The sequence below is a fragment of the Thamnophis sirtalis genome, unplaced genomic scaffold (assembly GCF_051295495.1).
Source record: "Thamnophis sirtalis isolate CommonGarterSnake01/CBP01778 unplaced genomic scaffold, rThaSir2_p1.2 scaffold_1, whole genome shotgun sequence".
NCBI lineage: Eukaryota > Metazoa > Chordata > Lepidosauria > Squamata > Natricidae > Thamnophis > Thamnophis sirtalis.
This window is the reverse complement of record NW_028261381.1, coordinates 112,305,738-112,333,386: the sequence shown is the minus strand read 5'-3', so window position 1 is coordinate 112,333,386 and position 27,649 is coordinate 112,305,738. Positions and strand designations below refer to the sequence as shown.

Sequence of the window (27,649 nt, the reverse complement as noted above, 5' to 3'; positions counted from 1 at the left end):
AAGGATTAAAAGGAGGAACGGAAATTCTGCCGCTTTTTTCTTTCAACTGCTGTCCGTAAAGCCTGAAGAATCATATGTTCATTGTTCAGAATATTATAGTGGGTCAAATTTATCAGCTTATTGAAGTCCTCCTCTGAGTATTGCAGAATGCCAGTAGCGTATGGTGAAAAAACAGTGCTAGTGACATCAGCATAGCCATCGTCCATCTCACTTGGAGCACGTTCCACCCCTGCAGAAAGAAAAGGAAAGAAGGAAGGAGGGAGGGTGGGAAAGAAGGAAGGAAGGAAGATAGCGAACAGATTTAATACACAGTTATAATCCAAAATTGATCATTTTATGAAGCATTGAAAATAAGACTTTAAGAAAGGAATGTTGCATCTAACTCATATTTGCATCAACGTATAATACAAGCTTCATTAGTAACAACAATCAAGGAGGAGGAGAATGGAGGATCTGCCTTTTTTCCTAAATTGTTCCATGCTGGTGGAAAAAAAAGGAGACCTATGATAACATAAAATTATCATAGTTGAAATCATCATACCAGTAATTAAATTACATCTCTTTTATCAGTTTAACACAGAAATTGAAATTTAGGATTATTGAGATAATGAGAGAAAGTTGTTTAAGTTAAGTCTAACATTAATTTTTTATTCACAACCGTATACAGTCTCATTACAGATTGACCAGCAAAAACAAAAGGAGAGGATGATAACAAAGAGATTAAATACACAGTAGTGATCCAAAATTATTCATTGTATAAAGCAGGGTTAGTCAACCTTTTCATACCTACCGCCCACTTTTGTATCTCTGTTAGTAGTAAAATTTTCTAACCGCCCACCATTTCCACAGTAATGGCAACTTATAAAGTAGGAAAGTAACTTTACTTTATAAAATTTATAAAGCAGTTACAGCAAACCCCTACCGCCCACCATGAAAGCTGGAACACCCACTAGTGAGCAGTAGGGACCAGGTTGACTACCACTGGCATAAAGAATTGAAAATAAGTTCAGAAGAAAGGAATGCTGTATCTAATTCATTTTTTTCTGGAATACTCAGCCCTAACATTGTCTAAGTTTTAGAGTTTGCTAAAAATTCATCCTTTTTAAATTGTTTTTTTTTTCAGCAAGAAATTCTCACTAGTATTGATAGCAATAGCATGTATATACTGCTTCATAGCACTTTAAAGCCCTCTCTAAGCGGTTTACAGAGTCAGCATATTGCCCCCAACAATCTGGGTCCTCATTTTACCCACTTTGGAAGGATGGAAGGCTGAGTCAACCCTGAGCTACTCATAATTTAACTCCTGGGGTGAGCACTAAGTTAGGCTGCATTCTAACCACTGCACCACTATGGCTCTAGTATTACTAGTATTAGAAGTACTGCGACTAATATTGATCTTTATTTTCATTTTATATTTGAACATAGACTCTTGACATTTATATTTAATTGTGTTTTACTGATCTAGATGAAATGTTAATATATTGTTAGTCCATGTATGATAAGCCATAAGCTAAATAAATACATTCATTTTGTACCATTGTTTTAAAATTACTGTTCATTCCTTTAGGATGCACGAGAAACATATATAGGAAATAAGATTAGCAGGTGGGAAAGCAAAGTGGTCCCCAAGTAGCCTTTGTAACTTACCAGGTGACTTGTATTTTTGGAAGCTGTCACACACCAATGGAAAATACAGCAATATAGGAGCCTTTGGACTCTCTGCATCATCAAAGAGATAACATTCCTTGAGATTCTTCCTGTCTTCTTCTGTCAGATCAGTCTTAGGGAATGGGATGCCCTGACCGTGATAGTACCTTGTGCTTAAATCCAGCGGCTAAAACATTAAACACAAGAGTAATCAATACCAAGAGATACAAATACATATTTCTATTTCACAAAAGCTGGACATTCTAAAGAAACTATGGACAGGCAGTGTGAGGAATACCATAGGCCCATGATGGCAAACCTATGGCACGTGGCATGTGGAGCCATTTCTGAGGGCACGCGAGGCGTTGCCCTGTCAGCTCCAATGCACATGTGTGCGCTGGCCAGCTGATTTTCGGCCTTGGTTTTCAGCTGTTTTTTTGCCCTTTGTAGGGCCTCTGGGAGCGGGGGAGGCCATTTTCTCCCTCCCCAGGCTCCTAGAAAGTCTCTGGAGATGGGGTAGGGCAAAAAACAGACTTACTGGGCCCACCGGAAGTCAGAAAACGGGCTGTTTCCAGACTCCTGGGGGGCGGGGAGGCCACTTTTCCCCTCCCCAGGCTCCAAGAAAGCCATGCGCACATGTGTGGTGCAGCAGGATGGGTGGTCACATTCACATGCGCAGGGGGCACAGCGCCAGGGGGCCATTAAAATATGGGGATGGGCACACACTTGCGTGCTTTTGGCACCCAAGGCAAAAAAAAGTTCGCCATCACTGCCATAGGCACATCATACCTGTCAGAAGTTCAGAGCACAGAATAACAGAGTTGGAAGGGGCCTTGGAAATCTTCCTAGCACTATTCTTTTGTAAAAGGCGAAGAAAGGAGGACTTTCAAATAACCTTCAAATAATCTTCTTGTAATATTTAAAACTGAAACATGAATGGAGAGGAGAGTGGCTAAAAAGAATAATGAAGTTTCTCACCAATGTCTGTGATCCTCCACTGTAATTTAAATGTATGATAATGTCTACTTGTCTTTCTGGTCTTAAAAGAGGTGGGCAGCTGGTGTTGATAAAGAAAGCTGTGTCTACAAGCTCCAAATAGTCTTCAGACTCAGTCAGGTGATTAGGGCTACAATCCAGTATAGTATCTGAAAGACAAAATGCATATTTGCCATAACCAACATTTTAAAGTGATCTTTAGCTCCCTTGGTCTGCTATTAGAACTTCCAACAACAGAGTCACAGATTTTCAATCCCTGTTGTAAAAGAGGTTTATAAATAATGAAAGCCAAAAAGAATGCAAATAATCCTCAGTAAAGTTTTACTTGCAAAGAATTTGGGGGAAATGGTCTGAACAAGTGGGCTTTTTTAGTCAAAAACTTAATATATACTTCAAAATGATTATAACTGAATTATAATTATAACTAAAGACTGAAATCTAGCTTGTGATGCACTAAGGTGAGTCTTTTCAGAAGGGTTGACTATGAAAGTATTGGGAGCAAAGGTGGGTTCCTACCGGTTCAGACTCGTTCAGCTGAATAGGTAATAACTCAGCCTGCCATGCCCCCGAACCTGTTCTATCAGTGGTGCCATAGGCTGGCATCTTTTAAAGTATTCTGCATGTGCATGCAACGCGTCCCTGAGTGAACTGGTGGTAGCAGTAGCCAGAACCCACCTCTGATTGGGAGACAAATATCATATTTCCCTCAATATTTACATAACAGCTTCAATCTTAAATCTGGGGAATGAGAACAACTGCTAGTTGTGAAACAGCAGTTCAGCTGCACTGCAATTTCTCAGTTAAAAGTGAAAAGAGTTATCCATTCTTAGAAGTATGTGCTATCAATTATATTTCAGAATTACAAACAAGCTGAGTTAGACTATCTCCAGCATCACCTGAATGGAGAGTCAAAATTTTCAAAGCATCAAATATGACCCTCAAAACATATTCAGCAATCTCTATATACCTCTCATTCCTAGAATAGTCTAATGACTCCAGTCAGAAATATATTATGTCATGGATGGTAATATAAGAAAAGATGATGAATTCACATCCTGGAGATTGAGAATTTACCTATATCTGAAAAAAAGAAAATTGTCTATATTACCTTTCCACATGGAAAAATTATTGTTCTCCAAGTATTTGTTGTTCATCTGCAGACCTTTAATAAAATTGGGGTAGCATGCAACAACTGGACGCATGGTTACAACATCTTTAATCGCATCTGACACAGAACCATTAGGGATGAAAAGACGTGTTGGCTGCACATATGGTCTCTTGGGCAACCAAGGGGGAGTATCTTCTTCTGTAAAACAGAGAAAACTTTATTTAGATCCATCATTCAAACAGCCCATTCAGAGAGGCAATACGTCTAGTGAGAGAGATGTTCCCTGAGTATGGGCTCCAGCAGGAGTCCAAAAGCTTGGAAGATGAAACCTCTGGTTCTGGTGACTGACCCAGATTGGATCCTGCAACAACCAGTTGTGTTCTTGAAAGAGTCAAAACAAGTCAATTTAAGAGGTTATTTGCAGTTTGCAAAGGCAGATGCCAAATAAAATTGAATGTTACTTAAAAGGGCAAATTCAGTAACTGCAATTTTACCAAATTTTGGTTTTGTAGAAAAATAATCATTTCCACAATATTCTTATATTTTCTCATTTGGATAGGTCTTCTAGTATATCAACCATACAGCCTCTTAGCCCTAGTCCAACACTTTACCACATTGTTGTCATGTCTGTATGACATTTCCCAGGTAAGTATAAAAGTTAAGGCCCTGGTTAGAATTGGTCTTTAAGAAATGTCCCAGGGATCACATTCCTCAAGTTCAGCATTGGCCCTGTACAAAAAAAACCCTGCATTTCAGTTCTGTTTTAATTGGAAATATGAACTTCAGTCCATCTAGAGCAGGATTCTCCAAACTGATCAATATTGAACTCCAAGAGTTGATAGGTCTATCAAGGACAAAGTGGGCACACATTCCCCCAAGCTTTCCATTTCCAACTAATTAATTTGACACCAAATCATCTCCAAAAGACACAGAAAAGAGAAGCATTTTCTGGGCAAATTAGTCAAAAGAGAAATAACAGACTACTAACCAATTTCATACATTCTAGGTCTTGTCCATTTATGCCAGAAGTCTTCTGAACATTCTGCTAAATATAAGGCATCCAGCAGATTTTGGGAATAGATATTACTCCACATGCCTGGGAAACAAAGAATATTTAACAAGAATTTAGTAGATTTTTTAAGTATGTGCCATCCCCATTACACTAAGATGGAAATCATATCAAAAAGTATAGAAGCTATTCCTATGCCTTTTTTTTCTACAGTATATGCTCCCATATTAGAGAGGGAGGTTTTTTTAATATATTTGTTGGTCTGGACCTTATGCGAGAGATGTCAAAACTATCTCCCCTTAAAACTTATATAGATATTAGCTATTAAGAGTTATATTAGCTACTGGTCAGTAGCAGGTTTTGTATTGCCTCCTACTGGTGAGTCACTAATATTTTTTAAAAAAACTACATAAGCAATTTGTGTTAATATGTATGTCTAAAATGTGTAAAAATAGGTTAAATAGTACATTCTTGCCATATGAAAGCCAAGAATCTGATTTATTTGTTTAGCTAAATTACCTTGCATAAAACAAAGCCGAGATTCTGGGATCTTCTTCATTAAGTGACCCATGTAGAACTCACTTCCAAAATTTTCTGCATTAATAAATGCTCCGTATTTCAAGAAGCCCACTTCATAGGGAGTGAATTCCATCCATTCTGCAGATAGAATACAAATACACAGAGGCATAAACACAGACAGGCACATGTGTCTATATAAACTAATAATCAGCAATCTTAACATTTTGGCTATGTATACTTGTAGAGGAAAATTACAGTTATGTAACATAAGATCACACAGATACAATTCCTTTTCAGGCTATCACTGCTGATAAAGTCACTTCAGTGAGAAACAAACAATCACAAAAGTATATTAATTCAGAATGTACTTGCTCCCCTCTCTAGCCTGGATTCTAAGCCAGATTTCCATGAAGCAGAGGACTATACAAAATTCAGAATAAAGCTTTGCCATTATGTTACACTATGTATAAGGCTAAAATTGCCTTCATTGGTCTAGGCCAGTGATGAACCCTTTTGCCCTCGTGTGCTAAAATTGTGTGTGCCCACACACACAATGCAATGCACCCCCCCACTTATGCATGCGCACATGATCTCTGTCTTGTGGGGGGAGTTTTCTCTCTCCCCAGGCTTTCATCAAGCCTCCAGGAGAGCAAAAAGCAACCTCCCCTGGGCTCCGATCAGCAGAGGAAAAAGGATGCCGCACTAGGAGGAGACTCTAGGGTGGGGGAATTGGACTTTCAGTTGGCGCCACAATTGAATTGGGGGGCTTCCATTTAGGACCTTTGTGGCTCTTTGAGTGTTTAAAGTTGCCAACCCCTGGGCTAAGCAATGTCATTCATAGCCAGATGAGAGACAGATACCAGGGAATACTGTAAGCTAGATTGGAAATTCAAAAATCAGCTTGTGGAAGTCGACAGCAAACCACCACGATTTTTCTTTTTTGGTCTATAAAACTTTATGGATGTTCACCACCTGGCATTTAACCTTCAAATTAAACTCGTATTTTGAAAATAGTATCTTACCTTTAAAATCTAAAGTGCTATATCTTTTCTTGACATTAAGAGCAAGGTAGATAGGAAGAGGGTTTTGACCTAGATGTATTGCCTTTCGTTGATCTGAGAGCTTATTGGGGTCTGGCTGTGCAAAAAATACAGAAGTTAGTAGAAGAGCAAAAAAACAAATACTGTTGTCATTTGTGCCCATTCTTTTCCAGATCATACAAGTATTTGAAAACAATCATCCAGATACTGAAATACTTCAATCAGAAATTCAGATAAACAATGAATGATTGGGATGGGCCACAAACGAGATTAACAAATAGATAAAAATGGGGGAAAATGAAACTTGGTAATGCATTTCTGAAGATCATCTCTTATTCCATTCTCAATCATCACAACAGGTATTTTTGTATATATGATTCGAGATACAGATCTGAATTTAAAATAAAGAAAGCAGCAAAGCTGGAACTCATGCTTATTCCATTGTATCTAAAAATAGGTCTTAGTTGTAATTGTGTTATATCCTATCTTTTCACTAGGTTAGTATGGTCAATGTTGTGCATGTATTTTAAAAAATGTTTTAATATGAGAGCCGAGGTGGCGCAATGGTTAAATGCAGCACTGCAGGCTACTTCAGCTGACTGCAGTTCTGCAGTTCAGCGGTTCTAATCTCACCGGCTCAAGGTTGACTCAGCCTTCCATCCTTCCGAGGTGGGTGAAATGAGGACCCAGACTGTGGGGGCGATATGCTGACTCTTTAAACCGCTTAGAGAGGGCTGAAAGCCCTATGAAGCGGTATATAAGTCTAACTGCTATTGCTATTGCTATGAGAATACAATGTTGATTAGTACCTCCTGGTGTAATTCTGTTTTCACAAAATATCATAGGTTTGCCTTCTGTGAAATAGGACATTTCTGGGAGCTCCAGATAACTATTCAAGTCTTCTTACCTAATCTATCACAGATATTTGCTACTAAGTGATAGTGGATGGTGTAGAATGGACAAGAAAACCACTATATTAGCAATTGATATTTTGAGGCAGATAATTCCTATAATTAAAAAAACAGTAGCAAGGACCATTCCATGGTTTTATTTTTCCATGGTTTATATCACCTTACTCTTTAAAGAAAAACATGTAAATATAGTACCTCATCATGAAACATCGATTCAAGAATTAGTCCCCAGAGATCTGCAAATGTCAGCTTGTGACCTTCATCGTGTCTGTTCCATATTTCCTTCTCATAATATTTCAAGTTGTCTGGACTAAAACAGCACAATTTATTCTTCATCACTTGTTTCCGAACATCCATGATCACGCCTTCTAGATTCTTGTGTGACCAATATGGATCTCTGAATAAATTTATCATTGCCCTAAGGAAAGGAAATTGAATTGTAAGGCAACAAGAGTCATTTACTGAGATGGGCGGCTATAGAAATCAACCAAAGAAATAAATAAATAAAAGCCAGCATTTATGTTTGAATTAATTAGTAATTTTGAACAAACAGACATAGGGGAGTCCTTGGTGGTCCCTGAGGTTGAGTGTTTTCTTGCAGACATGTCATTAACCAAACTAGGTAAGCACTGATGATGTTACCTAGTTTGGGTAATGAAACATCTGTAAGAAAACAATCAAGCTCAGAGGCCACCAAAGACCCCCTCATCTCAACTCTAAGCTACAAATATTCTTCTCTACGGGCAAACAAACATAGCCAACTTATCTCTACCTTCATGTTGGTCTGTACAATTCCACCAAGTGACCCAGAGAATTTTATCACATATTTGTACCTGATAAAATGTTAAATATCCAGGAAAGGAAAGTGATGCTCAGCACTTTACAGGAACACATATAGGCTGTAAAATTATGGGGAGGGACCAGGGAAGGAAGGGAAAGATTGCAGCACTGAGCACAAAGGAAACACTGGTGTCTCTGGAAAAACTGGCCACTGGGAATTGTCATGGGCTGCCTAAAAAGGAAAAATTTAAATGGGGTGGGTTGCTGCCAGTGTTGCTGCCAGTTCGCTTCACATACATGCACAGTAGATTGTAAATTGTTCTGCGCATGTACAGAACATGAAAAAAATAGTAAAATACATGCCGGCAATGGCAGTGGGACCGGGGAACCATTTTGGGGGCGTGGCCAGCCTGGGTCGTTGCTGGTTCCTGGATCAAGGCCAAAATACCACTACTGGTTTGCCTGAACCAGTGTGAACTGGTAGCAACACACCTCTGAATTTAATGTATAGTTTCTTTCATAATTATTTCACTTTTCCCATCACATTAACCCAAACTGTGGTGTGTTAATAAGCAAAATGTCGAGATCCGGACCCTTGCTACCCTCCCGGCCTTCCGCAAAGTCACTAAGTTCTGGCTGTTCTAGCAGGCCAGGGGGCTCCGAGAAACATCTACCTCCACGGAAATTGTGAATATTGGCTTGTTTTTAATATGTTGTCTTTGTCTAGTTTCCCCCTTTCCCTTGTCTTTTGTGAGCCGCCCGGAGTCCTCCGGGAGTGGGCGGCATACAAGACAAATAAATAAATAAATAAATAAATAAATAAATAAATAAATAAATAAATAAATAAATAAATAGGTAGATAGATAAATAAATAAATAAATAATAAAATGCAACATGCCAAAAAAATACAGTTAGAGGGGTACAGATATTTGTTTAAGGTACTTGGACAAAATGCCACAAATTTTCCTTTATTAAACCTTCTAATATAATAGGGAATGCAGGGAAATGACTTCCCAAATTAGATTTATAGCAGAAAAAAAATCAGGTTGGTTTGTTTTTTAACGGATTGCAAAAAAAAAAAACCTATTGCAACTTTTGATTGCATTAGCAAAAGAATCATGACCAGCTCGTGGGAAAGAATTCTCTATTAATTCAGGATGAAAGGAAAGGAAATAAGGAAGGGCTGAAAAATAAACATGAGAGAGCACCATTGGTAATTTTGCCTACTTTTTGTTCTTTACTTTATTTCATTATAGGCCAAAGGAGCACATATTTGAGGAAAGGATATTTAACCTTAATTCCCCGTGATGATCCAAATAAAAACTCTCCCCCTGGCACCCACATTCTCTGAGTAACGTTGTTCATGGCTTCCTTACCACGTTGTGCCAGATAAACCAGTAATGTATGAAACACACTGCAAGAGATTGAGTTTCTGGAGACCTAACAGACTCCCATACATGGCTGTCATTGATCTTACTCCCCCGGCTGTAGTCATCAGAGCCACTACTGGAATCTGAACAAAAACAGGTATAAATAAAATTAAATGATTCTGTTCCTAAGTAAAATTCAGGTTTGAATAAAAGAGCTGACTGAAATGAAGCTAGCATTATTAGGCATATTGTTGTGCAAAATGGCATCATTTCCACAAGAAATATTTTCTTTAAAAAAATATGTAAATGTTAACAGTCCTTGTCCCAGAACAATGCAAGCAAGCATAAATGAAAATATATGGAAAAATCCACATACCTCAAGCATAATATCTATAGACCTTATCAAGCAACTTTCTTGTTCCCAGCATAGCTGACACCACTCTAAGCTTTATATGAGATCAGTACTTTATGTACAGTACATGGCTCACAAACTCAAATACAACTTGCAATGAGTTGTAGAAAGTTAGCACACACACACACACACAGGAGAATGAAATATTTTGGGAAATATTAAAACTGAAAAAGATGAATATTTCTTCCCACAGATGTTTGGTCCTGCCCTACTGAGAAATGATCCCAGTAATAACAATTTAAAACTAACTCTATTTCAGAGTATGTATTTGAAATCAGGCTCCTTAGATAAGTTGACTTCTTTATACCAAATCATAGGAGCAAATCACATAAAAGCAAACTTGAGCTCACATGCTTGAATTAAGAATTGCGAAAGAGACTAAATGCTAATGAGGAATTTGAATCTGGCTTAATATATATACCTATATATCGTGGCTCAATCTATATATGTGTATATATATATGGGGGCAGCCTTACCCATCACCACCACTTTCTTTGCTCCTCTTATGTTGCTCTGCGACAGGTCATACCTCATTGTCCTGCAATTCTCCTTCTAGCCGAAGAACATTTTTCAAAGCAGCAGCAACATATTTCTTGCGCTTACAGATGAAGTCCTGCTCTTCTGGACAGAGATCGAAGCCCAAACGCATATCTGGGCTTTTCTGGCTAGATAATAGAAACTCATATCATAATGCACGCTAATGAAAGCATCATGATTTGAACACATTCACAATTTGTGCAGGCTGTGTAACTGACTATCAAGATAATTTATGCGTGTTAAAGGGGGAAAATATTTAACTCTAGCATATTCACAATTTGTGTAAGCTTTATAGCGTCTATCAAGATAACTTATAAGTGTGAAAACGGGACAATATTTGACTCTAGTATGAATGTTTGAGTGTAATTCTGTAATGCTTTTTGTTGGGTTCATTTGCATGTTAAATTGAGAAATTAGAAAACTTAAATATTTATTTCTATTTCTTCTATGTATATCTGCAGTTACAGTCTTTTGTTTCCTTGTGATTAAATAAAGTGAATGCTGGAAAATGGCCATTTCTGGTTAGTATGGAGCAGAATTTGGAATTAATAAGCATGACTTCAGAATTCCAATTAGAATTAATCAGAAATTAATCAGCTACTCAGCAGTCAGAAAGCAAAGAGATGCCATATAAAGGTGAATGGGCAGGGCTATGGAGAAGCTATATTCATGTAACCTGGAATGGCTTAACATGTGCGATTAACTTGAAATTTTATTTTGTATTTCATTAGGTGACCAATATTTCAAATTTCATTATTGTTATTTTAAAAAAGGGAGAAGCTCTAGACCAGTGTTTTTCAACCACTGTGCCGCGGCACACTAGTGTGCCGTGACATAGTATAAGGTGTGCCGTGGGAAAATTACTTTATATATAGTCAATATAGGCACAGAGTTAAAATTTTTTAACATTTTCTAATGGTGGTGTGCCTCGTGATTTTTTTCATGAAAAAAAGTGTGCCTTTGCACAAAAAAAGGTTGAAAAACACTGCTCTAGACCATACTAAAACATCATGGCTATAAAAATATAATTCTACATACATTGTTGGGTTTAAATTTCAGACAAAGAAATTGTATTCAAATGACAATATGTAAAATTATACCAAATTCTGAATATTGGCAAATGTTTATTTCAGCTCTTGTTTAAAATGAGGGTTTTCCTTTTGGGGGAGGACTTCACCATTCTTTACCTTGTTTATTTATCTCTTTGATGAGCAAGATGAGAAAAGGAAAAAACTAATTGACCTGATTTTTAAAATGTGACAAAACTGAACTACCAAATTACCAGAAATCAGTTTTTAAAAATAGGAAATAAATGGTTACCATTTTTCTTCTGTCACAAAGAATTCATATGCTTTATCCTAAAAGAAAAAAAAGAATACACATAGCTTTTGAATGATCTAAATCACATTTAATATTTCTATCATTTTAAAAAGCATGGTTTGCTCTCTTGCTTTCTTAGTCTACTTTGCAAATTTTTTATAAAATTATTAGATGATCCTACAAACTGGTTCGCAAGCTCCTCATATTACTAAATATCCATTTGCACATGAAAATTTCACACCTAGGGGAAAAGAACTTTTTTTTCAAATTAAGTACTTAGAAAATAAAATAATGTTGTTAGTTTATTTATCTTCTTACAAAATGGGTGTTAGGCCTGCAGTCATATTCCTTTTTTAGGATCTTTGGCCTGCCACACACTCTATTATTTCATTATGCTGTTTAATTAGTGTAGTAATTGGGAAGGGAATAGAAAGGAGTAGAATTGTGGAATGTATTGTTGTCATTTCTTTCTAGAAGTCCAAGGTCATCTTTTGTCTCTGCACCTCTGCACCTGACCGGAACCAGCTGGGTGGAGATGCCAGTGTGGCAGAAGAAGATTGGACCATGTGATGGATTTATGGGTGTGGGGATAAGATCATGAACTTTCAACTGGGTGGAATCCCAGGAAGTTTTCAGATTTGGGATTCCACAGTTCGTTGCCAACATGTCTGTCTTATTAAATTGGAACTTTAAGGATAGTTCTGCCTTGGACTCTGATTTAATTCTGCATGATATTTGGAACACTGACAATGGGTCTTCTGAATGGGGAAAAGATTCTTACTGAATCTAACATAAAATTTGCATCTAGATTATATTTATATGCTATATTTCATTGTCAGATATATTTTGTACATAAAACTGTACAGATATTCTTAAAACAAATTGTCTCTTTAAAGGGAAGAAACCAGTCAGATAGCTGCTAATTATTCACAGAAATTGGAACTTAATTTTAAATGTTAATACAGCTAAAAGTCAGCTGTATCCTGATATCATTTGCAGTTCCATATTCTTAAGCTACAAACTTAACCCAATTATATAGAAAAAAGGTTCCTAAATAGCAAAATGAACCTAGATATGAAAATGCTTCTTTTAGCAGTGGCAGCTTAAGCTGGTCTTGTTCTGATGAACCACTGAATTCATCAGCATGACTGTTCTAAATCCTCAGTCTCAAACAGTGAAATCATATACTGTGTTCTAGGCAATGCCTGGATAGAAAATTCGTTGTTATCCTCATCAGAAGTAAGATGCCACTACTAGAATCCTAGACTCACTTGGTAAAGTCATGGAACATCTTCTGAATGATTTTTCAGAAGATACAGAGAGGTTTGCACCAAGAGCAGGATGGGCTGCTATGGGTTCACCCAGGTTCAGGAGAATCCATAGCTAATGTTATGGCTGGATCAGAGAACCTCCAAATACCACCCCTGGCTGGCCCCGACCACTCTGCCCCTCCCAGGTGTCTCCACACAGCCTGTTTTGGATGCAAGGTAAGTACTGTGGAGGCTCAGGGAGGGGGAAAACGGGCCTCCTGGAAGCTCCGGAAGGCCAAAAATGGAAGGCCCGTTTCCAGCCTCTGGAGCCTGGGGGAGGCAGTTTTTGCCCTCCCTCAGCGCCCCATGCTTGAGGAAAGCCTCCATAGCCCAGGGAAGGCAAAAACGTGCCCCCACCACCATGGTGCAAGAGGCCAACTAGCCCACGTCCACCATGGCTACACCCACCCAGCAGCAGGCAGAGAACCCATTGCTGAAATTTTTGAAGCCCACCCCTGACTGAGAGTATTATTGTATTTAATTATATTATCTGTTGGACATAGGGAAGCAGTACAGAAAACTAAATGGGCATTGTTCACAGAAAAGACTCACATTTCCTACTTCTATTCTCTCTCCCAAAGGAACCTGATACAAAGGCACGGTGAAGGCGAGTGTAGCATTTGAGGGACACTAAAAGAGGGGAGAAAGCAAATAGTCAGAAGACATGTTTTTTGAAATAACAGCATTCCAGGTAGTATTAAGCATAACAGTAGCTGTGATGCAATAGCTAGTAATAGTTGTATTGTGAAAAGCAACAACTTTTCTATTCTATTGCTGACTGCCGGCTGACTGCAATTTGGCAAGTCAAATCTCACCAGGCTCAAGGTTGACTCAGCCTTCCATCCAGGGATGGGATTCAGCTGGTTCAGATGGGTTTGGGTAAACAGGTAGTTCCGGCGATCAGTTGACCCCACCCACCTGCCCCTGCTCTATTCCATCCTATATTTCCTTTGTTTGAAGCCCAGCTGAGCAGCATGGGAGACGGGGTTGCCGTGTCTCAGCTGTTTTACTCTTGGGGCTGTAGGAAAAGGTAATATTTAGTGCTGATTTCAAATGCAGTGTGCGCATGTGCAGGACGTGCTTGGCGCACGTGCACGCAAAGCGCACGTTCACATGCAAATTGCGTGCAAAGCGAACCAGTTGTTACACCAGTTGAATCCCACCACTGTTTCCATCCTTCCGAGATAGGTAAAATGAGGACCCGATATGCTGACTGTGTAAACCGCTTAGAAGGGGCTGTAAAGCACTATGAAGTGGTATATAAGTCTGTGCTATTGCTATGAGGGAGGGAATAATTGATTCTAATTAAAGACAAAAGGCTTTGACTAGGCAGATGTGCATTAAGATTACGGCTATCAACTCTTGGTTGCAGAATTCTGGGAGAGTTTTATAGGAGAGAACCAAGTAGAAATAAGAAACTCTAATAAAGGTAGCATTTAATTTATAACCACAGCTGATCCTAAAATTTCTATTGCTAAGAGAGATAGCTGTTAAGTGATTTTTCCCCATTTACGAAACTTTCCATGATTTACTTCTAACATTCTTCTTGATTAGCTTTTCCAGGAAAAAAATCAGATTCCTATGATGCCCAATGGCAAATGGAAAAATATTTTAATTAATTAATTAATCAATTAAGCAATAGTCTTTTAATTTTGATCCAAAGTAGTGTTTATACTTTATTGATGCAGAATATGGAAGTTAGTTATGTCCCCAGATATCAGCAAAAAACTCACACAAATGGAACGTTTCTTCAATAATTGTATCTCTAATTTGGGATTACAGTACTTGGCATAGTGGAAAGTTGTATGATTTGGCGGAGCATCTCTGGAACTTGAATCCAATAAAATATTCTGTGCATCTTCATAAGATCCTCTCAGTGTACATGCAAAAGTTTGCTCTGAGTGCAAAGTAGAAAACACAAATAAAACTTCAGAATGATCCATCTAGAAGCCTGCATTTAATGATAATTTTACATCCTTCCCTTTCTTCAGGATGACCAGGATAGGTTGCAGTACATTATTTCATTTTATCCTCAAAATGTAAGTCAGGACAGAGTTATTTTCTCAAAGCTCCTCCTTAAACTTCATAGCTAAGTGGACTTTGGAGCTCACTTGTCTAAAGGTCAAGACTATTCCGCCTTTTAAGCTGCTCATCTCTTTTTACAAGTTAATGAGAAATTATGCACTGACAGGAATACTCATTTCATATCCACATAAGCACACAAGTGAGTTGATTGTCAGGATTAGTTGCCCTAAAGAAGACTGCTGTGAGTGATATAGAAATTTGGATACAAGGTCTCAGGGCCTCACTCACTTGAGAGAAGTAAGGAATTAGAGGTCCATTCATGAAACATATATCTATTTCCTATTCTCATGAAACTAGCATGTCTTTGGATATATCATCTTTTATTATTCTAAAATAATTTCACACCTATATTATATCCAATGAAGAAAAACAAAATATATCCTAATAGAAATCTTACTTTTTCTTTTTTTCTTCCTTTCTCTGTGATTCACCTCTACTTTTAGGCAGCAAAGTTCCCGAGACTACAAGAGAAAAAACAATTATACGCACCTCCAACTATTCAAGAGATGAAAACAGGATATGATTATCACTAGTTATTAATTTACATTTCATGATCAGGACAAATAGGATAGGATAGGATAGGATAGGATAGGATAGGATAGGATAGGATAGGATAGGATAGGATAGGATAGGATAGGATAGGATAGGATAAGATTCTTTATTGGTCAAGTGTGATTGGACACACTTTGGTTCATATGCTCTCAGTGTACATAAAAGAAAAATAAAATAGAATACATCCATCAAGAATCATAAGATACAACACTTAGTGATAGTCATAGGTTACTAATAAGCAAATGATAGACAGATAGTAATATGACAGTAATTAAACGCTTTTAAAGGATTGCTACAAAAATAATTTTGTGCATTGTTTAAACGAATTTGAAACATAGTTACCTATACTTAGGTGGATCGATAAAAAATTTGTAAATATATACTCTCCCTCTTCACTGACATCTTGGTTGAATGGAAATATGTTATTCCAGTCACACAAAGGTTTTTGAGCCAGGGATATTTCCACTAACAGGAAATGAAAAGGTTGCTTTCCTCTTACAATAGTTTTATGAGTTGCTGTGTAGGATCCAATTGTTATAAAGTATTAAAATTGCCCTTTTCGCCTCCTAGCAAAGTTATCTATGCATCAAAACTATACTGTGCACTAAATGGCTCAATCAATTAACACTGGAAGAAGCTTTCAAGAATAGAAACTAGAGATTAAAGAAAATAAAAAGATCAAATAACAGAAAAAGTTGAACCATTTATCAGCACGTTTCACCCTAATAAAACTTCCATAATCATCAGCAACATGATCAAAGTTCTTGCTGCTTGAGAAATATGAAATCTAAAAGTGGACACTCCAATAGATTGTGAAAGGTTGCAGTATTCCCAATTTCCAATTTAATAAAATTTGTATGCCGCCCACTCCCTAGGGACTCTGGGCGGCTTACAGACAGATAAAAAACATTTAAAAATTTAAAAATAAAGGTACCTTATTAAAATTGCACATCATCCATTCATTGTAGGTGGGGCTGGACATTGATCAACAGCCCCAGGCCTGCCGGAACAGCCAGTATAGCAAGGAGAAGGAATATATTGAGAATGACTTCAAGAGTCATTATATCAGAGTCATCTTTTATTAAACAATTCATGCATTAATTTATTCAAAATATCCTAACCTCCAAAGTAGCATCTGGAGTTATGCAAAACTTTTCAAGTGCAAAATAGATGTTTCCATTTTAAAGAGGGTGATTCCAATCTCTCGTGAAATATTCCAAACTTTTAAAAGCTCTGTTTGGAACACTTGCTTTCAATTTCAGACAAAGCAGTTTCATTTTAGAATGATCAAAGCTATTCATTGCAAGCTTGAAACAACTTTTTAAAATATAACTGGAATGTTCAGAGTTTGAGAAGTTTCAAGTTCCAGAATCAATTTCCACATGCATCTTCCCAGGCTACTGAAATTGTAAGTATAAGTACGAAAGCAACAAACATACCAAGACTACTCCATTACTTATAAGGTTTTCTGGCGTATCTGATCTAGAGGAGAAAAAAAATGAGAAAAATTATAATTGGTTTTTACTCAATTCTTGCTCGCTTACTAAAAAAGAAATTCTGAATATTTAGAATCATTTCCAGATTCCAAACATATTAGCTATATATTTAAAACATTTCTCTATAACCTGTAATATTCATTAGCTCTAGGCAGTATTAATTCATCCAAAATTAAAATATGTTCAGGTGATATAAAATACAGTCAATGTATTCCAAAATATAAAAATAGCTTAGAAATAACTAACAGCTAAAAGCAGAATATTATCATTAGTAGCGCTGCTGGGGCAGTGGTTAGAATGCAGTACTCTGCCCATAGACTAGAGTTCAATCCTGTTGAGGTTTAAAGTTGACTTAGCCTTCCATCTTTCCGAGGTTGTTGAAATGAGGACCAAGAATGTTGGGGGCAATGTGCAAATAATTGTGACAGTGTACACTGTACCTAGAGTCAGGAACGACTAGCATATATGTGCGAGGTGAACCTTTACCTTTATCTTACCTTACAGTTCTCTGTACCAGAAACAGCTGTAAAGCACTATAAAATAACCTTTATTTCCATTTTTTTCTGTGGACACACTGGCATACATTAAAAATGAAAATCTGTTGACTCCTATTAAAAGTGTACACATATAGATATGCTATACACATATATGTGTATATGCCTACACCCTAACATATAAATACATATAAATATTGTGGGGCACTATATAAATCTAAATGCTATTGCTATTGCTATTAGGAGTCTTTTGTTATTCTTATTGGAAGAGTGTTCCACAAAGTTGGTAATACAACAAAGATTTTCTTCCAGATTGATGCTCACCTAATTTTCATAGGATGTGATATAATCAGGAGCACATCTGCAGATGACTGCAGTAGAAAGCTATTCTTTCTCATTCCTGGTTCCAGTTTGTATGTAGACCTATTTCATCTCAAATTATTCTAAATTTATTTAAAAGGAGATCACACTGTTAAAAACAGCACATGATACAACTACAATTTCAGGTTTATTATATTTATTGTATTTCTTTTTCTGCTCAGTTTGACCTGGTTCTACAAAATATTTTAGCTGATAAAGAATTACAGTAATAAGTTTTCCTAGAGCATTGTGGAAGAAATCTTAGTTTTGGATAATGAAATAATCTGGCCAGGGATATTTGAAGAAAGGCTGTGTCAAAAAAAAATCTAGTTGAAGCTCTACCCCATTTATGCGCAATGCATGTAAAATGGAGTCCAGCTTTATTCCTGAAGTAGTGGCTTCCATCTTGATTTTTTTTGGGTCCCCCACTCCTATGAATGATCCAGAAATAGGATTTACTAGTTTCTACTTCTATAGCTGAGATATAAAAATTACAGTGTGGGAAAGGTTTTGCCATTTTGAAAAAAAAAATTATACTAAGACATTTGCAAATGCAGTAAAATGAACTACAATTCATACTGTATGATATTAAAGCTAATAACTTTCACTTGTAACTCAGCTATTACATTTGCTCAACTTTTACTCACATGTTTTCCAAATAGAATTCCACTTCTAGCAATTCATTTTCCTAAAATTGAAATCAAATGTTTGAAATATTAGCTTCTTCAAATGCTTACCGGAACTGATCCTTCCTATTACCTATCTCCTCATACTTATGACTATAACCTTGTTATTTGTATCTTTACGATTTATATTGTTTCATTTAGTTTCCTAGTATGATTGATTACTTATTTAATATCCTATGACTATCACTAAGAGTTGTATCTTATGATTCTTGATGAATGTATTTTTATGTACAGTAAGAGCTTATGCGCCGAAGACAAATTCCTTGTGTGTCCAATCACAGTTGACCAATAAAGAATTCTATTCTATTCTATTCCATTCCATTCCATTCTATGACTTCAATTTCTGGCAGCAATTTCATCCTCATAGTATCTCATCCCTGTTATTTGTGTTGTTCAAAACCAAATGTTTGTATATTTAAGGACAACATGTAGTTAATCAGCATTTTTATGGTGAAACATTCTGAATACCCGTTAGAATATTATTTCCTGTTGTGGACAATCTACCTCTGTGAAAATGCTCAGTTTCATCTGTTCTAAGAGAAATAGAACATTCTTAAACCAGATCTTTCCAACTTAGACTGACCTGTACATATTTATAAGAAATCAATGGACCATATTTGCAACATTTCTTTTTATGTGTTCTATAAAAAGAATTGTGTTTGAGATTCCACATCTGCTTAAAATGATTGCTGTGAAATAAAGATATAATTAGCCAATAACAATTATTTTAGGTATATATTATTATAGGTTTCTAAAGGAAATAACTTTTGGAAAATTACTCTATGTAAAAGCCAGTCAAAGACAATGGTGAATAAAAATGAAATGCAGTAATACAGTTATTTCATTTTATTTTAATTGTTTAATGAACAATTAAATTTAAAGTATTTTAAAGTAAATTTAAAGTATTAAATTTTAAGTATTTCAGAAAACATACATTCATTGGTACTGTAACCACCTATTCTGAAGATGTAATTGCATTTCTCACCTCTTTGTTCATTTCAAAACGCTTGCAAACTCTTTTTTCAGGCTGAAGATTTGCTATATCAAATGTAACACAACAGAGTTCCTCATCGCTCAATGGGCTGTCTTCATCATAGAGTGTTATTTCAAGTATATTCTAGAGAATAGAAGGGCAAGGTTGCTTTTTTTTAAAAAAAAAAAAAGATGGAGAGGGTATGTAAAGTGCTTTGATCATCATCAGAAGTATAGGGCAATTCAAGCATTAAAGGTTGAAGATTTGAAATTTCAGATTTAATTGCTTTTTGACAGAAAAGTCAAAACTCTATTTTTCATGCTGTCTGTTTCACAGACTTTCATTCATAAACGTTAAATATGTTTGGTGAAATATCCATTGCTTCTCTATATTATCTTAACATATAAATATCAGAGGCAGAGTTACTTTAGGACTTCATTGAAATATGTGGAAGCAAGCAAGAACTGACCTCTCTAGGTCTTGCCAGAGATGCAGCTCCCCACATACACACACATATAAAATCTCTCTCTCTCTCATTATTGGAAAATGTGATACTGAAAGTTAGCACTTTACAAGTTAGCATGTTATGGACACAGAGTCTGGCAGGCACTAAAGAAAGTGTCTATAGGAACTGTTGACAATGGGCAACCTTAATGGATGTTCCAGGTACTCCAGATCTACAAACTCTAAAAGGCTTCCCTGAAGGCTCTGGGGGACGAAAAACGGCCCTACGGACAAAGCAGAAGTCACTTCCGGGTTGCTCATACAGTCATTTTTTGCCGTCCAGAGCATTTGGGGAAGCCTCCTGAAGGCCCTTGAATGCTCTGGAGGGCTAAAACCGGCCCTACAAGCAACCCAGAAATGGGTTTGCTCGTAGGGTTGTTTTTTGCCCTCCAGAGCCTTCAGGGAAGCCTCCTGGAGGTCTCTCAAGGCTCCGACTGCTGAAATCGGCCCTATGAGCAAACCGGAAGTCCATTCCTGAACTTCTGGTTTGCCCATAGGGCCAGTTTTTCATGCTCCAGAGACTTCAGGGAAGCTCCTGAAGCCTCCAGGAGGCCTCCAGGGGGACAGGGGAGGCGTTTTTGCCCTCCCCGGGCTCCTGTAAAGCCTCTAGAGCCTGAGGAGGGCAAAAAAACACTCCAAAAATAGGAGGAGTGCTGGTCATGTGCGCATGCACATTGTGTGGCATGCCTGTGCATGACTCCCCCCCCCCCTGAGGTTCCCCCACTTTTGGCACGCAAGCCAAAAAAGGTTCACCATCACTGTAATAGACAGTGAGCCGCAATAGGCAGCTTCAGAAGGAAGAAATTAAGTGAAATAATAGGTTCTATTTAAGGCATTGAAATAATATTCAGTTGAGAAGTGACTTAAAGCTCTGGTAAAAGACCAGACCATCACCCAGCACTTAAGCACATGTAACCTTCAATATGCAATGACCTTGGATAGTGGATAGAGTGCCAAAACAAACAATAACTTCCTGAGCTGCTTTTATGTGCAGCATAAAGGCAGTTCAGCTTACATTCAGTTCTGTGAATTTAACTGGTGGACTGGCAGCTGCAGCTTGACAACACTTTAATCATTTTCACACCTTTGGTTTTTGTCTGTCTCCCAAGTAGCTGGCAGCTCAGAGCTGATAGCATGTTAGGCAAACCTCCTGCACTAGTATATTTCTTTATATATGTATTCTCCATTGTGTGTCTGCTTACCTGTCTCCAATGGAATGTAAATGCAAACATTAATTATCTTGCAAATTATCCCAATGGCCAGGTGAGCATTCCAAAAGGTGGGGAAATGGGGTAAAAGAGCTTTAAGATTTGCCCTTTAGTCTCTTTTCCCATGATTTTAATTCTGGAAACCTTCTCCACCATTGGGCTCACCCAGCTGTTAGGGGTCATAAGCACAGTCAAGGTAAAGATTTTAGCTTATCAGCTGCTTTATTTAATAACTCAGCTTCCCATCCCAATTGCTGTCACTAAATGAGGAGTGCCGGTATTTTTTTAAAAAAAATCATTGGGTGAAGGAATTTTACCCAAAGTTAGCATTTAGAGCAGGGGTGTCAAACTCTCATCATCCTGACATTGTCCCGTGACGCATCATGTCTTTCCCTTCGCTAAATCGGGCATGGGCCTGGCCAGCACGTAATGTATCCAGTCCATGGGCCACAAGTTTGACAGCCCTGATTTAGGTTAAAACCAACATCTTTAAGTCAGCCAGCCCAGCCAAATAAGAAAAGATTTCCTCCAGCATAAAAAGACCTAAGGGCACATGAGAAATATTTGCCTAACTGGTAATTTATTAGGTACTCCTCTTCCACCCTACTGCTTTGATGGCAATCCGGTTTATTTGGAAGAAGAGGATCACATTTACCAGCATCCTAAAGCAGCTGGAGGTTCAGCCTGAAGGTTCCTGCTGCCCAGCTATTGCATTTAAAGCAGTCTAGTGTGAGCAACAACAACTATAGCAAACTATGCATTGTGGGTGTGAGAAATAGACTACTTTATTTTTGGAGGAAGAAGTTTGTGGGCTGTTGGTGGACATTTTCAGGTGAGAAAAGATCATTTCCCAAAGTGAGGTACAAAGTTCTATCTCTGCTCAGAGCTGCAGTAAGAGTAACTTGTGATGTATGGCAGTGTTGGCTTTCAATTTATTTTACTACCGTTTTGCTCATGCACGTGCATGCACTTCTACGCATGTGCAGAAGTGTCTGGGTAGGTAGGTGGAGCCACCTGCCACAGGCATTACCCATTCGCTCAATCTGGGGCGAACCGGCAGAAACCCACCTCTGATGTATGGTTGTTCATATCTCTCTGTAGAATTATTTATGAATTCCCCCTCTATTGTATGTATGCATTAAATGTTTGTGGGAAGATAGGAGAATAGCCCCATAGTGAAAAATTAATAATTCTCTGAGTCATGAGTTGGGGAATGACCCACAGCTGACGTTAGAACATTACTTGTCGGCTGTGACTAGGGGAGCCTTTGCCCAGGTTCGCCTGGTGCACCAGTTGCAACTATCTGACTATCTGACTGACTATCTGGACTGGGAGGCCCTTTGGATGGTCACTCAAGCTCTCATCACCTCAAGACTGGATTACTGTAATGCGCTCTACATGGGGCTGCCCTTGAAGAGTGTTCGAAGACTTCAGTTAGTCCAGAATGCAGCCACGCGAGCAATAGTGGGGGTATCTAGGTACACCCACGTTACACCTGTCCTCTGCGAGCTGCACTGGCTTCCTATTGGTCTCCGGACACGTTTCAAGGTGCTAGTCATTACTTTTAAAGCCCTACATGGTTTAGGACCTGGCTACCTGAGAGACCGCCTCCTGCCATCTACCTCCCAGAGACCTATAAGTTCGCACAGATTAGGCCTCCTCCGGATTCCATCTGCCGGTCAATGTCGGCTGGCGACTCCCCGGGGGAGAGCCTTCTCTGTAACTGCTCTGGCCCTATGGAACGATCTCCCCGTGGAGATCCGGACCCTTACTACTCTCCCGGCCTTCTGCAAAGTGATTAAGACCTGGCTGTTCCAGCAGGCCTGGGGCTGTTGATTTATCCAGCCCCACTTTAAGTTATATGAATGTTGTGTGGTTTTAATTGTCTGTTCTTTTTAATTTTTATATGTTCCCCCTCCCTGCTTTATCTGTTAGCCGCCCTGAGTCTCTCGAGAGTGGGCGGCATACAAATCCTAATAAACATAAATGTAAACGTAATTTGGAAGAAAAGAAATTAGAGGGCCTGAAAACAAAACATCATAGTTTTTCTTTCCTTTGCCCCTCCTCCATCCATTAGATACCTGAGGCATATTTTATGCCCGCTCCATATCCTATTGTTGCTGCTAAATGCTAAGTAAGAATTCAGTATAGATGAGTAGGCCACTATAACATCAATGGATTAGATCCAATCATCTCTACTTATCTGATTTCTCAATCCAGGTTTGGATGTCAAAGAGAAATCTCTGTGGACCACATATGCCATTTTTTATTTGGGGAGGGCTGTAAAGTCTGGTATTGAATCAATGGGATGCACTGCTAAAACTGTATATCTGTGATCACATCAGTATGTAAGGCAAGATATAGCCTCAGTTAATTCTCACCTTGCGTTGTAAGAAGATAAATTGGAAAAGGATTGGAGGATGGAGGATTACAGCTATCTTGTTATCATGGTAAACTTCTACTAGTGGTGTTTAATGTCATGGGACTATTTCTCAAAAGGTTCTGATTCATTCCTAAATATTGTATGAGAATTTCCAGAAATAAAACTGGTGAGTCTGTTTAGGTCCTTGTTGAAATAAGGAATGGAGGAACAGAACATTATTTAAGCAATTAGTCTTACATGTCCTCTCTTTGAAGGATTGTTTCCTGGAAAGTTCCATTTTATTAAATAAACCAGAAAACAAAAGATTTGCCATGAGATTGACCAGAAATATGTTTGAGAACACAATTATGTCTACTGTGAAGTAGTATGGAACTGTGGACATAGACAATATGGTTATAGATTTCAATTTTCTAGTAATTACTTTCTTCCTTTGGACGTATTAGAGATGGGGTGGGGGTTACTGGATAGATCTCAAGTGTGACAAACATGTGGATAAAGTTAATTTTCTGGTCTTAAAGAGGGCAATGATATGCCTGGTACTGAAAAAAGCCCTCCTTGAGACTAGAGCCATGATGGCAAACCTATGGCATGTGTGCCCAAAGTGGAACATGGAGCCATGTTGCCTGACATGCATGGAGTCACCTGTTCCTCTTCCAGGTTTCTGCACACAAATGAGCGTGACAATCAGCTGACATTCATGCGTGCAGCAGTGCCAGAAACTGGAAGCTGGTCTTCCATTTTCCAACGTAAGCATGCACATTAGCCAGCTGATCATTGTGTGCGCCAGAAACCGGAAGACTAGCTGGCATGCTGGAAACCAGAAGTTTGTTTTCTGTTGCTCACATACCTCCTGGACAGTTCCTCTTCTGGGTTGTGGGCCAGATGTGCGTGCACACTCCTTTTTTGGCACTCCGTGCCAAAAAGGTTTGCCATCATTAGACTAGAGGCTTATCTGTTGAGGACTCAGAAAGTCCTTGACTTACAACCTAGCGGCGAGCAACCAGCCAAGCCGTGCCTTGATTGGCTAAGGCGCGGCTTGGCTGAGCGTGGGCCGCTAGGGGCACGCTCATTGGCTTTCCCTGCTTGACAGCTCCGTATAAATAGCTGTCAAGCAGGGGAGGTGCTGAATCGCCTGTAAATAGTTCTTACTTGAATAAAGCGTTCCTCATTCTGCAGTTCTGGCTCCAGCCTCATCCTTCCACCGATCTGGCCCTTTTCCCCAGTTACAACAGTTGTAATTCACCGGCTGCCGCCTACCGGCACCGTGACTCCACCCCAGACACCGTGCCCCGACGGCCCGGCCTACCAGCTGCGTTGTGCCCGCATTCTGGGCCGACCCAAGATGGCGTTGCTCAGAGCTCCACTCCCTCTGGGGAGGAGCTTCAACGAGCACGACTCACCCCTCCAACGACTCCTGCAGGACTGAGGTGTTCTGGGCTGGTCCGGCAGCACCCCGCCTATCTGGCCGATTACGCATGCTCCAACTCTGTGCATGCACTCTCACTCTCGCTGGGGGGGAAGGGGTGTTGAGGACTCGGAAAGTCCTCAACTTACGACCTAGCGGCTAGCAACCAGCCAAGCCGCACCCTGATTGGCTAAGGCGCGGCTTGGCTGAGCGCGGGCCACTAGGGGCGCACTCATTGGCTTTCCCTGCTTCACAGCTCCATATAAATATCTGTCAAGCAGGGAAGGTGCTGAATCTCCTGTAAATAGTTCTTACTTGAATAAAGCGACTAGAGGCTTATCTAACTATCACAATGTCATAGATACCCAATTTGGAACAAGTCTCATGACTTGGAGTGTATGAAATTCTAAATGTTAGTAAAAGGCATAATTACCTTGCCTCTTTATAGTCTGAGTTCAGGCCTAGTTTGGGCCAGAATCGCCCTTGACCATCTTAATGAACTCTTGAGGGAGAAAAGTAGAAGGAACATGATTTTATTAAACTTGCTTAATCTCTTGGTGCTTTATGATATTGTTAATCATAATCATTGCTAAAATATTATAATGTCTCTTGGGCTATCTCCAAGAATTAAGAATGGGGACTGCCATTACTTTGGTATCATTCCTACTTGTAGGAATAGCTTCAGAGGCTGCATTCAAAACCACATTCAATGTAGTTACTAAATTAACACTGCCAGTATAATATATTAAAGCACAAGATAATCAAACCATGTCATACCATATGATCATACATAATCAAGGTTCATACAACATGCTAAATTTCAAAAAAAATTCAAATGTTCTACGAATGTTTTATATATTGTGTGAATGAAATTCCCACCTATTCCCCAATGTAAGAGGGCATCCTCCTGTAAAAGATAGGTATTGACTCCTCACCTTAGCCATAGTCTGAATCCTGAAGAAGAATGTTTCATTCCAGACTGGATTTTTGCTATTTGAAATAGTTTTTGTCCGTGCATTGATGAAGGAAGAGGATGGCAATCTCAAACCTACGTAGCAATCACTATGGCTTACTGCAAGTTTCAAAACAACAAAAATGTAGATATGGAGAATTGAAATTTGAACAGTCTGGAGTAATCATATAAGGATGTGCTGATATAATAGTTATATTACCTTCTATATCTTCCACATAGCATCTGTACAATGGAATTTCTTGCTGTATCACCATGTTGGATTCTAATTGATTTAGCGTTCACACTTTAAGCAGAGGCAATAAATTCAAGAATGAGGACTGCTGTGCACTGTGATCACTTTTTGCAATAAAGGACAGAGCCAAGCCATTTTTTTGCCTTTCAAGGAATGTATAATGTTTTTATACTATAACAAATGCCTGGGTTCCCTTTTGTGTTTATCTCATCCTTTTATTCATTGTAAAGTGAATCTCTCAGTTTTGGAGAGGTGTATGTGTCTTATATTAACATGAAGAAATGCTTGGTTTCCCCCTTGACTCATCTGGGTACAAGAGAAAGGTGACTCACTATAACCCCCTAGTTTGGGATATTTATTTATCCCATCTTTATCATGTTTTATAAATAACTCAAGGTGGTGAACATACCTAGTATAACTTGCTTCTCCTATTTTCCTTACACCAGCAACAACAATAAAAACTATAGTAATAGATGCCTTGGGTACAATCCAGTGGTGGGTTGCTAACTGGTTTACCACCGGTTCACTCATGTGCGCAATGCTTCTGCGCATGTGCATAAGCGTCTGGGTGGGTAGGCAGAGCCTCCTGCCGCTGCCACTACCAGTTCGGCCGAACCAGGCCAAACTGGCAGCAACCCACCTCTGGTACAATTCGAAAACAATTGCAGCACCATTTGAATACCATCGGTACTGACAAATTCATAATCAGTCAATGGCAAAAGGCAGCTTTACTTACATGTAATAGCTTACATCCTACAACAATATCTGTAACACCATCAAACATCCACTTTTGCCTATCCAAGGTCCTTGAGAAGGATTCGATAGGCAGACAAAAATGCCAAATCGAGTTTGCGTATCCGGCAGACTGTACAACAAACCAACAATGGCAACAATATCTTTAAAAAGCAGCTATAGACTTCTTACTTTAAGAGAATTGCAATTACTGTTCTAAAGCAGATATCAGGTAAAGGGCACTGGCACGGCTATTGGAAACGTGATGCTTTTTACACCCTGTCCCCCTAGTAATTTCCAGAATTCCCAACTATCATGGGTATTGGCTGGGATTTCTGGGAGTTTCAGCCCAAATGTATCTGAAAGTTTAAGATAACTAAATATTTCTAGGAATTCTAGTCTTTATACTGCTAAGTGAGACCCTTGTTAAGTGAGTTTGCCTCATTTTACAATCTTTCATTCCACAGTTATTAAGTGAATCACTGAAGATGTTAAGTTAGTAACATGGTTGTTAAGTGAATCTGGCTTCCCCATTGACTTTGCTTGTCAGGTCACAAAAAGTGATCACATGACCCTAGGACACTGCAACCATCATAAATATGAGTCA

The 27,649-nt window shown here is 38.6% G+C and overlaps 1 protein-coding gene across 1 annotated transcript; it reads right to left on the bottom strand.

Moving 5' to 3' along the window:
• Positions 1–5: 5 nt before the first annotated feature.
• LOC106547742 (cytosolic phospholipase A2 epsilon-like) lies at positions 6–26,049 on the bottom strand. Its single transcript, XM_087704420.1, has 18 exons — positions 26,041–26,049; positions 19,618–19,749; positions 18,594–18,634; positions 17,036–17,078; positions 15,442–15,505; positions 14,693–14,856; positions 13,512–13,589; positions 11,650–11,687; positions 10,322–10,457; positions 9,387–9,523; positions 7,426–7,648; positions 6,302–6,416; positions 5,280–5,417; positions 4,740–4,847; positions 3,752–3,949; positions 2,626–2,792; positions 1,648–1,834; positions 6–229 (listed from the first exon to the last, which is right to left on the bottom strand). The coding sequence occupies exons 1-18, from the start codon at positions 26,047–26,049 to the stop codon at positions 6–8; spliced, it is 2,202 nt and encodes a 733-aa protein (XP_087560546.1).
• Positions 26,050–27,649: the final 1,600 nt, after the last annotated feature.